The following is a 17,234-nucleotide window of genomic DNA, read 5'->3' on the forward strand; positions in this document are numbered from 1 at the left end:
AACGTTCTTCTCACACAGTATTTAAAAGCGTCAGCTTGTGGGCAACCTCCTCCTATTTTGGAATTAGTGAGGCACAGCATGGGATGTCAGAGGATGTTTTCACAACCAGTGACAAACCCTATTTTCTACAGGGCTTTTTCATTTAAAGTACAGGTGTGATCAATTCTGCAAAATGTCTTACTCTTCAAAGTTATGTTTCCTGTAGTTTAGTTTGAAATTCTCTATGGATTTTCCAGAGACTGACTGACCAACCAGAAAACCCAACAACAACAAAATCTCTCACCCTCTACATCCTTTTGGAAGGCCTGGCTTTGGTAAAACTTAAAAATAAGATTTTCTCATATCTAGAAACTTACATCAGGAGTTTCAACTAGCAGGGACTAGAAGTAAAAATACATATATTTTATCATAAGAAAGATTAAATAAGTAGCATAGTTATAAAATTTAGGAAGTATGTATGAGAAAGAACACAACCAATCCGCTACAGTTAAACTTTATTTTCATCTCTCTTCTTTAGCATTACCCTAAGATTTCTTAAATTGCATTTTAGTGTTGTCACAGAAGACATGCAGCATTAGCATGAATAAAAGTGTTAGTTCATTAAAATATTTTCCTATGAAAAATACTTACATCATCTATTACTAACACACACATTCAATGTAATAAAATTTCTTTTAATAGTTGTACCACTCAATGAAACAACTTACATTCAACATTCTCTGGGAATTTTCTGTGAATGACTTTGTATTTCTCTAAAGCTTTCTGGTAGTTACCTGCAAACAAAACAAACATCTATCCACATATCCAAACATAAAAAAGAATATCTGATGAGAAAATGATACAGTTTAACATCACTTCATCTTTTTAGTTTGAGTACATGATTTAATATTGTAAGACCAAATTTGATAAAACCAAGCTTAACATTCTTTGATTACTGACAGTAAAAATTAAGGGCATTTGAAAACAGTCCAAATTACTCTGTAAATTACATCACTTAATGAAGAGGAGTTTCCTGATTTTTGCCCTTTTTTGACCTGTCTCTAGGACTCCACTGGCCTATGACACATCTACTAGACAAGCTGTATCAAGCATACCAGGGCTCATCTGAGGCTGCAAATGTATGGATTGGTCAAATAAAAATGTGTAACAGCTGAGCTCTGCCTGTCCTTCCTTCCATCAGAATACTAATTGTGTGTCTTTCCTTTGCCCAGACCTGGTAGCAAAGTAATTATTCTTTAAAGTTTTGCCTTCCATTTTGGTTCAGCTTGATTATTATGGAAAGGACTGATAGACCCTGTGAATCTAAAACCTCATATCCGTAAAATATCTGACAAAAAAGTTTGTTGAGATATCTCTATTTTTATTTTCCTTAGGTAGAGATCAAACTGACCTGCTATGTATTAACATGAGAAGCTGGGAATTTTGCCAATGAATCATAAATGATCTAAAAAGCAGCCCAAACCGTTGTGTTCCTTTGCTGGGAAAACAGTTAATCTGTCTGGGTTTGGGTGGTGCTGACTGTTCTTAATTCACTGACTTCCCTCAGTCCCGTTCCTTTTCTCACTGTTGTATTAAATAACTGAGCAGAGTGAGAAAACACACTTATTTATCACGGAAGTCTGTTCTGCAAAGTTCTAAAGAAGCATAAAAGAGAGTGACAAAATGGGACAGCAAGAAAGAGTATCATTTACATCATCGAGTGTCTTGAATGCATTTTAGGTGATGAAAAAACCCAGAAAGATTAGTCTCTTTCCATTTTACTTATTGGCGTGTTATATTCCCGGTAAGAAAATACAGCACGTTAAGACTGTCTTTTGTTTAAGTAATGCAAATACTATTTTAATGTTGAAAAGGAATGGAAATTAAGCAACTTTAAAATCTAATTACTTATGTTAGATCAGATGGTAGTATAATTACATTAAAAAAACCTTCTATCGGATCATTTATGCTGTATTATCTTATCTATTTTACTTATTTAACAGCACAAGGAGTGTTTCATGCATAAGTCAGTGAAGGCATACTTCCTGGACTTAAAAGAAAAGTCATGTTTTATTACATATACACAGAAAATTCCTTACAAAATAATATGTAACTGATTTTTCAAACAAACGTTAGGACCAGTTGTCATGGTTTAAACCCGGCCAGCAGCCAAACACCGCACAGCTGCTCACTCACCCTCCCTCACCCCCAGGGAATGGGGGAAAGACTTGGAGGGGTAAGAGTAAGGAGACTCGTAGGTTGAGATAAAAACAATTTAATAATTGAAATAAAATAAAATTAAAATATTCAACCTGACCTTGAACACTTCCAGGGATGGGGCATCCACTGCTTCTCTGGGCAAACTGTTCCAGTGTCTCACCACCCTCATCCTAAAAAAATTTCTTCCCCTTGTCCAATCTAGACCTACCCTCTTTCACTTTAAAACCATTGCCCCTTGTCCTGTCACTTCAGGCCCTGGTAAAAAGTCTCTCTCCATCTTTCTTAGAAGCTCCCTTCATATATTTCTCCAGGCTTCTCTTCTCTAGGCTGAACAACCCCAAATAATTACAAAAAATGTTTCTAACCTCCAACCAATTACGAAAAACATTACAGAACTTACCGCTTCTCCTGTAGCAACTGGCAACCATCAGCTGCCACTTCACTTGTGTTGGTCTGCATATAAATAAAATAAAATTATGCACGCTGCCAAACAATGAATAAGCAAAATAACCTGCATAGCATTTGTGAAGACCTACTATTGAACTACTCTTAAAAGTTTTTTACCTAGCATATTGCCTTCCTCGGAAGAATTTACCCTGCTCAGTTCACGCGCAGTTTACCCTTGCGTCATGCTCCTGTGTTCAGGCCTCAGTGTCATTCCTTCATAGTCCTATGTTATAGTCTTTCCCCTGCTCATGATTCTGTGTACCAGATACAATTAGTAGACCTGACACATGAACCACTAATCTTTGTCTAAGGTACAGAACTACGCCATGGGGGAGAACAAAGTGCTAAACTGTATTCTGAGGAAGTGCCACCAGCAGGGTCCCATGCACACCCAAGGGATCCCTGCCAGGAAGCACACTCCCCACTTACAGCGTTGAACTCCAGCTCCTCCTCTGTGTCAGCACCTCGATGCCCTAGCTGCGACCTGTCCTTCTCTTTTTAGCACATAATGATGATATATATGGTCAGAGAAAATATCTGAGATGTTTGAGCATGTACAGTGAAACTGCTGGACTCTTTCCTCATTCTTATCAAGATAATGTGAAAATTAGGAAATTTTCATGTCAACAGTGTAAGGATGTTCTATAAGCTAAAGCACTTTTCCATGTGGCTTACAATTCAACAGTAGCATATCGCAAATGCACTGTATGCTAACATTTTCAGAACAGTTTTGTACTTCAGTTTTTCCTTCCAGTCACACACAGGCCATTTTTAACTCTATATAATCTGTTTGCTTGGTAATTGCCAAAAAAACTTATGAAAGACAGCTGCTTCACCTTTTTTAGTTTCAGCTGAATATGTCTCCTGCAAAGCAATAAAGGCAGCCAAGCAGACACCATAATAAAGTTTATTATGCAGTTCAGTATGAAAATTCTAGAGAGGCTAATTGTCAGCAGTCAGAATTAGCTGCACAACTCTTTCTATTAATGATAGATTTGTGCATGCTGGTAAAATGTAAAATAATGAAAAACTGTTTCTCAATTCATTGTCTAACACGTTATCTTAGGATGAAATTTTAAATTTAATTATTGTAATTAAAACACTGAATACAGTAAACAGTGTTAAACTAAAAAATGCTGGTCACAGTTAAAATAAACTTATAATTTTAAAATGTAGCTTTATTTACAATTACTAGCAATTTGTAATCCAACATTCATATTTATCAATTAGCATATCTAGACTCTATTTTTAATACCAGATGCAGAAACATCTATGTTCTGTTATCTACTATTAACAATCTCATCCCACAGAGAAATAATTTCTCCATATTACAGATAGATTACAATTACAAATAATAATGAAGAATTTCATATGCCAATTATTTGTAAGTACTTTACAATCCACGTACTTCATGTTTCATGCACAGACTGAGTGCAACATGAAGCATAAAATATTTAGATCTTTGCCAAAACAAGATTATGAAATAATTCTTTTTAGTTTCAGCTGTTTCTTTCCAAAGTTTCTAAGAAGGCCATGAACGCCAGCATATGTGAACTCATAGCTTGACTAAAATACAATTTTTTAAGGTGGCCAGTATTTATACTGAAAAGAATACTGGCAAACCTGTGAACTATGATTTCTGTGAACTGCCTCTTGTGTATTTTCATCTAATCTACATCTCTATTTCCTTATAATTATACCACAATTTGGGTGAAGTCTATGTTTTTCTATTTATTTTTGTTTCAATTTTTAATACTTATTCAAACCTCAGATTTTCTCTTCTATAATTAATGTCTACTCTAACTCAAGCCCTTTCAAAACCAGAATTAGTATTTTTTTACTGAACTCCTAACAACCTATTTGCAGGATAATCTTTTCTTGAATAATACTGTACAAATTTTAATCTACATGCTGTCTTGTTCATGCATGCCATTCAGATTCACAGAACAAAAAGAATGTCAAGTTTTAGATCATTGCAAGACAAGCAATAACTGTGTTTTGTTTATCCTGATTTTTTATGGATTTCTCAAAACACAAAATAGAGAAATTCACATTTGTTGGAGTCAATTTTAGTTGCCTGAATTTTAGTTAGTCTATTAACACAAAATTCTTCACAAACATATAGATAAATATTTGTTTCCACATAAAAAAGACCGTATGCATGTCTTTTTAGAATTCAGATTGAACTCTGGATTACAGATTTGAAGTTGACCAAATTTTTGTTTATTAACCATTTGTCTGGTAAAATTCCTTTCTGATTTAAAATAAAATATATGGCCTATATACTTTCTTAAGTGCACCACATTCTGCTAAAGAACAATTTCAGCAATTAAGTTGCTGAACTGAACTCACTATATTTCAAATACCTCTATCAGGATCAATTTGATCTGTCAACTTATTTTCACTGACCATTGCTAATTCTGCACTGCACATTTTTGCTTACTTGTATACCTTATTTGTAATATCCTTTTTATGGAAGTAGAAGTTATGTGAAAAGTGTAAATGCAGCAAGAACTGCTAAAAGATGCATCTATCTAAACCATCAAATCATCCCTGCACAATAAAAAAATGGAAAGGAATTAGTTCACATAAGCCACAGAGAAGGAAGTCTTGGTGGCTTAGGAGAGTTGTTCCCCACTTCACAGCTCTGTTTAATGGCAGAGGATGGAGAAAAGAGATGCTAATACTTAATACTTTTTTGCCTCAGTCTTCACCAGCAAGTACTCCAGCCACACCACCCAAGACACAGAGGGCAAAGGCAGGGACTGGGAAAACGAAGAACTGCCCACTGTAGAAGATCAGGTTCATGACCATCTAAGGAACCTGAAGGTGCACAAGTTCATGGGACCTGCTGAGATGCATTTGTGGGTCCTCAGGGAACTGGCAGATGAAGTGGCTAAGCCACTATTCAACATATTTGAGAAGTTGTGGCAGTCTGGTGAAGTTCCCACTGACCGGAAAAGGGGAAACATAACCCCCATTTTTAAAGAAGGAAAAAAGGAAGACCTGGGGAACTGCAGGCCAGCCAGTCTCACCTCTGTGCCCAACAAGATCATGGAGCAGATCCTCTCAGAAACTATGCTAGGGCACACGGAAAATAAGGAGATGACTGGTGACAGCCAACATGACTTCACTGAGGGCAAATCATGCCTGACAAATTTGGTGGCTGCCTATGACGGGGTTACAGTGTTGGTGGATAAGGGAAAAGCAACTGACATCATCTACCTGGACTTGTGCAAAACATCTGACACTGTCCCACATGACATCCTTGTCTCTAAATTGGAGAGACATGGATTTGATGGATGGACCACTCAGTGGATAAGGAATTGGCTGGATGGTCGCACTCAGAGTGTTGTGGTCAATGACTTAATGTTCAAGTGGAGAGCACTGACGAGTGGCGTTCCTCAGGGGTCACTCCTGGGACCAGTGCTGTTTAACATCTTCGTCAGTGACATGGACAGTGGGATCGAGTGCACCCTCAGCAAGTTTGCTGACAACACCAAGCTGTGTGGCACGGTTGACATGATGGAGGGAAGGGATGTGCCATCCAGAGGGCCCTTGACAAGCTTGAGAGGTGGGTTCATGCAAACCTGATGAAGTTCAACAAGGCCAAGTGCAAGGTTCTGGCACATGGGTCGGGGCAATCCCATACACAAGTACAGGCTGGGCAGAGAATGGATTGAGAGCAGCCCTGTGGAGAAGGACTTGGGGGTATCAGTGGATGGAAAACTGAATATGAGCTGGCAATGTCTGCTTGCAGCCCAGAAAGCCAGCTGTGTCCTGGGCTGCATCAAGAGAAGTGTGGCCAGCAGGTTAAGGGAGGTGATTCTCCCCCTCTACTCTGCTCTTGTGAGACCCTCACCTGGAGTACTGTGTTCAGCTCTGGGGTCCCCAACATAGGAACGACATGTGGACCTGCTTGAGTCCAGAGGAGGTCACGAAGATGATCAGGGGGCTGGAGCACCTCCGTATGAGGATAGGCTGAGAGAGTTGGGGTTTTTCAGCCTGGAGAAGACAAGGCTCTGAGGAGACCTTATTGCAGCCTTCCAGTACTTAAGGGGGACTACAGGAAAGATGGGGAGGGACTCTTTATCAGGGAGTGTAGGAATAGGACAAGAGATAACAGTTTTAAACTGAAAGAAGATAGATTCAGATTAGATAGAAGGAAGAAATTCTTTCCTGTGAAGGTGGTGAGACACTGGAATGGGTTTCCCAGAGAAGCAGTGGCTGCCCTCTCCCTGGAAGTGTTCAAGGCCAGGTTGGATGGGGCTTTGAGCAACCTGGTCTAGTGGAAGGTGTCCCTGCCCATGGCAGGGAGTTGGAACTAGATGATCTTTAAGGTCCCTTCCAACCCAAACCATTCTATGACTCTATGATACTACCTTGGGCCCAAGGGAGGATCTTACTTAACACTGAAATTGCACAATAAGAGCAAAAACACACTGTAAATGAACAGAAAGTTGAGGAAACTAATAATATCCCAAATATTCTTAACTCTGGTATCTGCTTACAGTATTGAAGTTATCCAACTAATTTATCTCTAGGTATACTTATGGATATCTAACCACAAAATATTTGAGTAGGCATAATATAATAATTACTTACAGGATAAGTGCTGCTCTTTCAAAGTACTCAATGGCTTTTTCACAAAACTGGGTGTCAATGTAATATGCTCCAAGCCATTCAATGACCTCAATGTTTGAAGGGAAATACCGGTATGACTGACAAAATAGGAAAGGTGAAAGAAACACAATTTTAGTGATAAACAACATCTTTATGTTACTTCTGGAATATCTTACTCAAGTGTTTAATTCTCCAGATGCCAAAAACATGTAATATATGAATAGAAGTAGTGTGCTATACTAAGTAATCCTGAAAAAAAAAAAAAGGCATGCCAAATTTTCTAATTACAGAATGCTTTTTAGAAGTTACCCAAGATGAGTCTGTCACATTTTCCATCTAGCCTTATTTGAAATATTTTACATAGTTTGCAACAGCAAAAATGTTTACTTAGATCACATCTACATGTGAATAAGTTACCTAAAACATTAAACAATGTTAACAAATATGTGTACAATTCCACACTGAAATCAGTCCGCTGGGAAACTCACCTAAAAGCATTATTTTCTATGAAATACATATGTACATAAACAGCATTTTTGGCTTTTTAGAAATTACTACTGAAATAGGTAGCAAAATTATCATCAAGCACAACTCCACTAGTATTCAGATTGCAACACAGCCTTTGGTCATCCTCGCTTTACACAGATAAAACGAATTCTCAGATTGCAGCAAAGCAACTTCCTGTTTTATTCCTGTTTCTAAAACAGAAGAATCTCTACAAACTACAGACAGTACTCTAGCTGCTTTGAAATGAGAGAGGATGCCTATCTTTAGGCAACTGTATACATAATGTGTATCTATACCATTAAAATATATATATATAAACTTACAAATATAAAACCAAACACATTATATATATATCTCCATATCCTTTATACAGATATAACTTCCAATCAATGCAATCATGTTACACACCTTTAAAATGACATTTATTATATCAATTTTTATTTTGTCTCAGACTATACTTTAAATTAAAATTGTTAGGGGTCAGTGTAAATAATGACCACACAAAAAATGAAAGTCTGAGGTCAAATACCATGTGGAAACACAGGCTATGTGCTTCCTTAGCATCAGACTACAAAAATAGTATTTTATCAACTCTCTCCCCCAAAACATCTTTTTTATTTTCTTTTTTGGATGATATTTTTAAAAGTTTAAATGAATCAATTGTTAATTTGATATAGGAACCTATGGCAAAATTTTCTTTAATTATGACCAAGTGCATTGGAAAAGCAATAAAGAACAAGTACCTCATAGTAATAATGAAAAGCTTGAGATTTATCACCTTCATTATCATATAATTTCCCTAGCTTTGAAAGTACATGCGGATCAGTTGGTACTACACTGATCAACTGCAGGAGCCACTCTATGGCTTGACTGGGATCTTCCATGATCTCATATCTGAGTTTTCTTTAGTCAAGGAGTGATTCCAATGATATTTTGATTTACTCAGAATTCCCACTACTTTACATAACATAATCCACATGCTGGACAGATATGCCAGTCACTGTAGTGTGGAGATACTTTTTCTTTTTTTAAAAAAAAACCCACATTGTTTTCATAATTTCATTCCTATCACAAAGTATTTTTCTTACACTGAATAAAGAGAAATATTCAGAGGCTTAATACTTTGGGCTCAACAGGACTTTGCGCTGTAAATGTAAATGATTAGGTAAAACTCCTATCCTCAAGAACAGACTTTTGACTGCAGTGAGATTTTCTGCTGTATGTCTAAGACGCACAGCACAGTGTATGATTCTGGTCCAGAGAACAGAGACAGTTTTAGCTGTTATAAGGCCTGCAGTGTGCTCTCCCCTCCTCAGCCACCCCTGAGTGGCACAACAGCTCAGACCTCTGCAGCAGTGTGAGCTGGAGTTACTGCCCAACATGTTTTTTCAGTTTCTGCTGCTCCCTACTCTTCATGGAAAAAGCTTTTGAGTATTGGTGGAAAGCAGTTTCACATTGCAGTGGAGAAAAGAAATTCTGCCCCAGATGGGAACTGGGAGTTGTAGGGCCATTTATGCTGTTGTAAAGGGGCTACACAAGGAATAGAGATCACAGCCTTTTTGTATTTTTGGAGGTTACTTATTTTACTGACTAAACCATATTTTTATTACCCTCACTATTCTTAAACGCGTAGTACAGCAAATGGAATGTGTTCTGCATTGGAGAAAATTTTATTACAGTTTGCACATCCTCAGAAGCATTGTTAAAGAAATTCACAGTGTAGAATATCACTAGTGATGTACGAAGATAACTCCTCCCCTCCTCAGCTTTTCAATCTGTTGAGCTTTTGCACTGCTGGGACAGAATTATTTTCTTACACATACACTAACTAATGTGAAAACAGCTTTCAGAACAGAACTTCACTTTCATTAACTATATTATTTTTTTCTTAAAGGTTTTACTCAATTGTGCTTACACCTGCCACATTATTTTAATTAAAAAAACCCTAAAACAGCAGCATTTTAAATATTCCAGGACACAATTTAATACTGAGTGTAAATGTATTCCCCGGAATGTGAACAGTCTTAATGTATTTCTTCATTTGCTTCACTGGAAATGTCTGAGGAGATTGTAAGTTCTGTTCTTGTTTTCACAAACATCAGAGAATGACTCTATGCATGACCATCCTAATCATAATGAACACTACATTAAGTTTCTAAGTCATCGTGTCATGATCGAAACACATATTTCAGATTAAATGAGTTTACTAAAACCCCCATCCCTTATCATAATCCAGAAAAAGATACATGTTTGCTATCTGGTGAAGGACTTGGGCACTATTTCGAAGGATTGCATGGAGTTTCAGAAAACAATCCAAAGCTTCATCTATTCTGTTTAACTTCTTGTATGTTAAACCTAAAAAATAAAGGTTACAGTAAAAGATTAATTCAGCATATTAACTGACAGAATAACCAAGAAAAATTAAATAGGAACATGGTAATCAGAGGCAGTATACCTGCCTTGACATTGATGGACTCTATTCGTGAGAGCCATGCTTATAATTCTTACCAGCTAGTATTACTTAACCAAACTGATAAACACAAGGAACAAGAATCTAATCAAAGACCAAGAACATATGTAATCTCATTTTTTGAACAAGATGAATGAGGGAAAAGAAGGGTTTTTAGAGGGGAATGACTCATGATGGTTTAATAATGCTAAAATTGGTATATCGTTATTAAGATAGTAGAAATTTTTATCTTCAAAGTGACTTAAACATCTGAAGTTATTAGATGATGTTAACACTGGTATTTTTTTGCAGAACAGATAGGAAGTACAAATGAATACCTTGCTATAACATAAATTACTCCATAAAGAAATAATAATTACTATATATTTCTATACAAGAAAACTTTGAAAGCCAGATTCTCAGAAACACTAGTGTTTCCTTTAGACAAAAGCTAAATCACAAAAGCACCTTGGGCTTACCAAGATTATAAAGTGCTTCAGTGCATGAGGAATCGTTCCTGAGAGCTTCCTTATAAAACTCAGCTGCTTTTTCAAAGTCTCCGTTTGCAAAAACAGTATTTCCTTTGTTAGTTAGAGCTGCTGGATTGTACCTGTCAGAATTTACAGCTAAATCTGCATAGTTAGTTGCTTGTGCCAATTCATTCTCCTACATGAATAAAACAAACATTGTATTAGTCATTTGTCAGTCAATTTTCTTGCAGCCGTGGCTTCTTACAATTAATATAGTGGAATTTCAAAAGATTGAGGATGAAAAAATAACACATTCTTCAGTTCTAAATATTCCTTATGTATTTGCATAAATGTCGGCAGATCATCTTTTTCAAGTTTCAGAGAACTTAACACTTAAGACGTGTTTTGCCACTCTGTCCCATTCAGTCTGGAAGTTTTCTTTATTGCAATGAAGTGGTATTTCTTTAAAAAACCAAACCAAAAAAAATCCCCATATCCTACAAGCTTCATACACAAACACACCTGCCTAAGCTACTTCACATGTTCCTGAAGTTCAGCCAGGGTCTTCAGGACTTGAGCTTTAAATGCAGCTGCTGAGCTTCTGCACAAATCACACTACAGGCATGCAAAATTCTGTAACCTGGGGCTCCATCTCACTCTCCCTCTCAGCAACAGGATACAAAGGACATGCTCCAAACTTCAACTACAGCCAAGAATGAGTGTTCCAGAATAACTCCTCTAACAGGCAGTTTCTTGTTGTTTATTGAGATTATTTAGACAGACACCAAAATTGCTACAAAGATACAGAAGTTGCTACATAAACTGCAGTTAACTGGTTTTGTTGAAGCACTTACCAAATAATAAAGGAATGAAAGGTTTGTTGCAGCTGCACTCTTTACTCTGCTATCCTTTTTTTCAAACATTTTTAAAGTCTCCAGTGCCTAGAAATAATTTGGAAACAATTTACTTCCCAACAGCTTACATAATTTGGAAACAACTTACTGAAGCAAATTTATACCAATATTCTTTCAGAAAGCATTGATAAACTTCACAGCAACAAACAGCTAAAATTACCAACTCATATACTCACATACATGATAATTACTAGAGCTTGTAACACATGCTTGTAAGCATGTACACACAGAAGTATATCTATATATTATACATAATATTATTCTTGGTCACAAAGTTTCCATAGTATTAGCTATTTATTACTTCTTCAAAATTTAGATTACATATGGCTACCTTGAAGTACACAGATATCTGACAATGCTACACATACAAAAGTTTATATTATTTGCTTTTAATCTAGTCAACTAATTAAAATTCTCATCCTATTTTTCTGGTTCTTTATGTGAACACAAAAGGACTGACTTTAAAACTCTTATTAAAAAGCTGAAAAAGTACACGCTGTATAAAAAAATATGCAAGACTTGTGTAATAAGATGACACCTGTCTAAGTTTAGCAAGTACTTAAATGTGAAAACTGAGGCCAGAAGATTATTTTTTTTTTAAGACTTTTACATGAAAACTAAATTTCATAAACTTCAAAATAAAGACATTTATGGACAAAAAGTAAACAAATTTATAGCTAATAAACTATCAAAGCAACTTTGAAATAAAAGACAGCTTTGTTTTTTCATTGACTATGTGGTAACATTGTAACTGCAGACTAAATTATTAAGAAAACCTGGCTTCTTTACACTAAATATTTATATTAATTACACAAATTTAGAATATCACAGTGAGCCCAGTTCCAACATCTATTACAACACAGATGTGGCAACCTCAATTTAGCCATCAACATTAGCAGTTCAAAAGTTTCTTTCTTCCTTTACATGAAACCTAAAAGCTGCTGTTTACATATCAAAGTGAATGCATGATCCCATATGTGGAATGCCAAAACAAACATAAAGGAAACAAGTTTTAATTGACTGTCATACATACTATTTTTACAGTTACTTTACACAAAAAACATGACTGTACTAATGACGTGTAAAATGACAAAAGTATATACAGCTAGATGTAGTCCATTAATTTAGTCAACTACTTTCCACCCAAGAACTATGAACTACTAAAGATCATAATATTCTCCTAATAATAGAAGATTCTCTAAAGAAATACAGCAATTTCAATCAAGAATGGCATCTAGGCTCTAGATTTTGTGGTCTCTGAAATGCAAGATTTCAATTATGGTAATTTTAAACTTTTACACACATTTGTGACTTTCTCCAAAAAGGGAATGGTCCCAAATATCTACAGATGTAACACTACTTTATCTGAGATATTCTACTCTTAAGCAAAGACTTCCTTCTTTGAGTAAAAGCTGTGCATTTCTTACAATGGAATTCATTTTTAGTGAACTTAGAGCTACATAGTTCAAAGTCACTTTCTGAAAAGCCATTTCCCATTTTAGCTGATTCATTTACCTTTGCTTTTACTGCTAAATGGCACCTTTAATGACAAAAATTAGAGTGGAAATAATATCTTTTTCATGTATAATGAAAAGTTCATAGAAGTCTGAACTCTGTTAACTTACTGGTAAATTATGTTGCAGGTCTCTTGAACCATTTCACCAATTATGAGCCCTAGGATAAAAATCCATAGCAATACTCCTTTTCTCCTTGCAAAGTTTAAATGTTCTCACTGTATCATTAGCTAAATTTATATATTTCTAAATAACTTCTAACTTCTTGATCCCAACAATAACAATTTCTTAGATTCAACAATCAAAACACAGATTGTCCAAATTATTATTTGTGACATGTTTTCAATGTACCTAAATTATTTGCTTACAGAAATTGAACTTCAAAGCAGCTTGCCTGACCCAAGCAAGGTCTGCCAGAGATGTTAAGGAGTTGCATGGCTAACCTACAGAACTTCCTTTTTAAATCAATTTTTGAAGTTTTTCTTTGAAATTAGAAAAACATTCAAAATATCTAATACACAAAACCCCTTACTAATAAAATACAACCCTGGACATATTATGGTAATTTCCACCCTGAATTTTTTTTTTTTTTTTTTACTAGGACTGTTTTAAAATAACACATTATGATGAGCACATAGTTAAGCCCATTATAGTTACAATAAAAATCTATTTCAATTCTTTTTTGAAACACAATAAAACTTTTAGCCTTGAAACTGAATGTTTCAAAAAGTTTCCATTCTTGTTCTTCAGCCAAAGGTGTGTTGAGCAGGTGGTGAGTTAGTAAGTGTATGAACAACAGACAGACAGGATGAATATAAGTGGCAGCTGCAGTTTTATTAGGGGGAAAAAAAAAAAAAAAAAGACGACTCTGCAATCACCATTCTGCCATCCCACTCTACTATTAAGTAGTTCCAGCACAGGTTAAAGGTCTTCTATCGCATAATCAAAATAAAAAGAGCATCTTCTCCAGTTACTCCTACCTTCCAACACACTTCCTTCTCCCTCCACTGGAGTTATCCACAGAAACATCACCAACAATCTCTGTATCTCATTTTACCTCTGAGAATTGATATTTTTTTGATCTATACTGGATACTAACTGGAAATCGCAAAAAATTACCATCAAAATTGCACATTCTTAAGATCATTTGACTGTTTACCTACCTGTAACACAATCATCCTCCAAAAGCTATCATCAGTAAAGCTACTAGATTTGCCCCACATTTTCCAAACTCTCAAACTGCTTCCTGATCTCAGAAAAACTAGCAGTCAGACATGCAGTATAATAAAGGATCACTGTTTTGCTGTATCTATAGGGAAGGAGAAGAGGACAGGACAGACAGGAGGAGCAAGAGCTGCTCAGGAAACCAGAAGAGCTTAAATATGAGAAGGAAAAGCAGTCTAAAGTTAAGCACGTGGCCCTGTGTGCATCCCTGCAAGCTATTGGAAGGTAAAGGACCACAGAAGATAACAGAGGTATTCAGCTTCAGCTGTAATTTTGCTGTATATGATCTCTCATCCTTCTTGCCACTTGTAATCTGGGGGTTGCTATATTCATTCTTACTTATTCAGCATCACTATCATTGAACGTGCTGAACAGTGCGTGTTAGAAAGAAATTGATCAAATCCTGTTAGCTATCTGAGCTGCTTTTTGTTCAGATTAAGCTGTTTTCCAACCGCTCACATTTCAAACCAAGCCCTTTTTCATAGGCAAAGAAAAGATCACGTGACAATTTTAAGGAAAACTCAGTATAAATTGTCCAACAACCTATAAAAATTTGACTAAGAGCAAAAAATGCACTTGTCTTAAAATAAAACATTGTAAGAAAGCTGCACATTCACTTAGATAATATCAAAAACTTAAACATGGTAAGTTTTGGTATTAATTTATACACCTACTTTGACAGTTTATACGCATAGAAGAGCAAAGCTACAGTTAACAGCCTACTGTACTTATCAGCAAGAGATTGGTGATGATTTTTAACATGAAGGTAGTTCAGCATAAAATTCATTGGCAGAAATTTGTCTTAACTAGTGACTGGGTGGCCAGTTGCAGAAAGAGATCTTACCTACATAAACACACATAAATAATTTACATGCAGCCAGAAGTTATTTCACATATATATTTTAAAAAATGCAACAAAACAATGAAAAGGGAATATGTAATAATATGAACAATAAAAACCATAAAATCACAAAGATTTTGTTAGATCTATCTTCTGAGCTTCTGCCAGGTAATGAATTTTGAGCAACAAGCTATAGTTTTACTTGGAAGTACCAATCCTGTATCTTTTCTATGACCTTGCTCATTTGCTAACATACAGTGTGGCTTAAACTGCTATAATATCTTTTCAGTAATTGTGATTCATCCTAGCCCTCTCTGCCCTCCAGGGGGGCAATCTTTTATAAGAGATGCAGAACTGTCCAAGCTCCTGAGCAGATACTTAGTTTAATTCCAGTTTGTATTTCAATGGGAGGATAGGAGGGCTGACTGAAGTTCGATGTCAGATTATAGTATTTCAGGGAGTGCTGTAGTACATAGGGAACAGTGAGAATACCGTAACATAAACAATAATGACACATATGAAGTGCATCTGCCTATATTTTGGTACTATAATCAACCAAACTGAGAGAAAGATTCAGCTCACACTGATGAAAACGCCTCCATGTTCATTAGCAACATGGTTTCTAGGCTCTAATGACTGTACTGACTACAGTTCCATTAACTGTAATGACAGCTTGGACACCCAAGATAACTAAATTTTGACATGAACTGCATTCATTGTAACTTCTGAGGCAGCAATTTCATTTAGATAAAACTCACCTCTTGCCAGTTTTTTTATAAAGTTATTTTACTGAGCAGCATCAATATAATTATTATGTTTGCATAAATCATTCTTTCCCTTGCTGAAAAATACGCTGTGGCTAAGAAAGGTATCTTTGCCAATACGGTATTAAAAAATAGTCATGTGAAAAGTTACTATACCTGGTTAAAATCCTGCTGCCTCAAGTAAGTAGTGGCTTTATTTATTTCCAGGTCATTGGCTAACTCTACATAGTGGGAAGCTTTTACTACTTCAACACACCTGCAAACAAAAGAAAGCCATAAACAAAATGCATCTGTGTAAATGCCACTAAGTTATATACTTATGCAGCCAATTTGCTTTCCAAAATGAGTTGTTCTTAGCTATTCTTTCTTTACAGAGGCAGAGCACTTTGATTAAAAATATTTGAAAAAACTACTACTAGTAATACTATCTCTGCTCTCATTTTTTTATTCAGCTGCCTAAATAGCATGTTATTTTCCATCACTTAAGGATACTTGATGTCAGATACCAACATAATTTTTCAAACCATTTTCTCTGGATATGTTCCGTCAGATGATTTTTCAAACCTCATCTCCTGTTGCATATAGTACCAAGTCCATCAATCAGCTTAGCGAACAAAGTCAGAGACTACAGATTGTGTCCCTGAGCTACATGATAATAATAATCATAATAATAAACCTCTTTCTGGTCGTCCCCCTGCTACTTTTGGCTTAGGGTCTTCTGCAAAATGAGGGCAGAACAGAACACAGCAGACAGTTCTGATGTTCATTCACAGACACCATCTTCCAGGGTTTGATGTGGTTTACTTTAAAACTGCCTAATCATTTGGAGCAAGACCTTTATTTATTGTATGCATATACTGTTCTCTCAAACCATTTGGAATTAAGCACATTAAATGATCAATTTTGTGGGGTGCTTCTTTAATCCCTTCCACTTTTTTTTTTTTTTAAGGTGGAAAGCCTTTTTCTTTTCTTCTAATAGTTGGCTAATATGCCAACAAAAGTTTAATTTAACAAACTGCCTACTGCTATAATTGGGTTGGCACATGGATAGTCTCTATACAAAGTATACAAATGCCTTTTGATGTTGGAGGAAAAATTATATTGAAAAAATAGCAATTTCTGCAAAGACATCTATAGCAAAAGTCAAAAACCAGTTTTCAATTGTTACTGTTAACATCTTTTAACCATAAAATGCACATAATGAATATGACAGGATAGTCCCAAGATTATGTCACATTTTAAGTAAGAAGTTATGAAATCCAAAGATTATTTATCCCCATTT

The 17,234-nt window shown here is 35.7% G+C and overlaps 1 protein-coding gene across 6 annotated transcripts in view; it reads right to left on the reverse strand.

The window, feature by feature from the left end:
- The window catches only part of IFT88 (intraflagellar transport 88), a 53,233-nt gene that overhangs the window by 17,503 nt on the left and 18,496 nt on the right, over positions 1-17,234 (reverse strand). For 5 of the 6 annotated variants that reach the window (XM_074816053.1, XM_074816052.1, XM_074816051.1 and 2 more), the window contains 8 exons: positions 16,109-16,208; positions 11,550-11,636; positions 10,705-10,891; positions 10,023-10,131; positions 8,520-8,670; positions 7,252-7,367; positions 2,600-2,652; positions 708-773 (listed from right to left, as the gene is read on the reverse strand). In XM_074816053.1, coding sequence (XP_074672154.1) covers positions 708-773; positions 2,600-2,652; positions 7,252-7,367; positions 8,520-8,670; positions 10,023-10,131; positions 10,705-10,891; positions 11,550-11,636; positions 16,109-16,208 — 869 coding nt within the window. The remainder of the gene's footprint in view (positions 1-707; positions 774-2,599; positions 2,653-7,251; positions 7,368-8,519; positions 8,671-10,022; positions 10,132-10,704; positions 10,892-11,549; positions 11,637-16,108; positions 16,209-17,234) is intronic. The other variant, XR_012622106.1, reaches the window with a different exon arrangement.

This window comes from Strix aluco, chromosome 2 (genome assembly GCF_031877795.1).
Source record: "Strix aluco isolate bStrAlu1 chromosome 2, bStrAlu1.hap1, whole genome shotgun sequence".
Classification (NCBI taxonomy): Eukaryota; Metazoa; Chordata; class Aves; order Strigiformes; family Strigidae; genus Strix; species Strix aluco.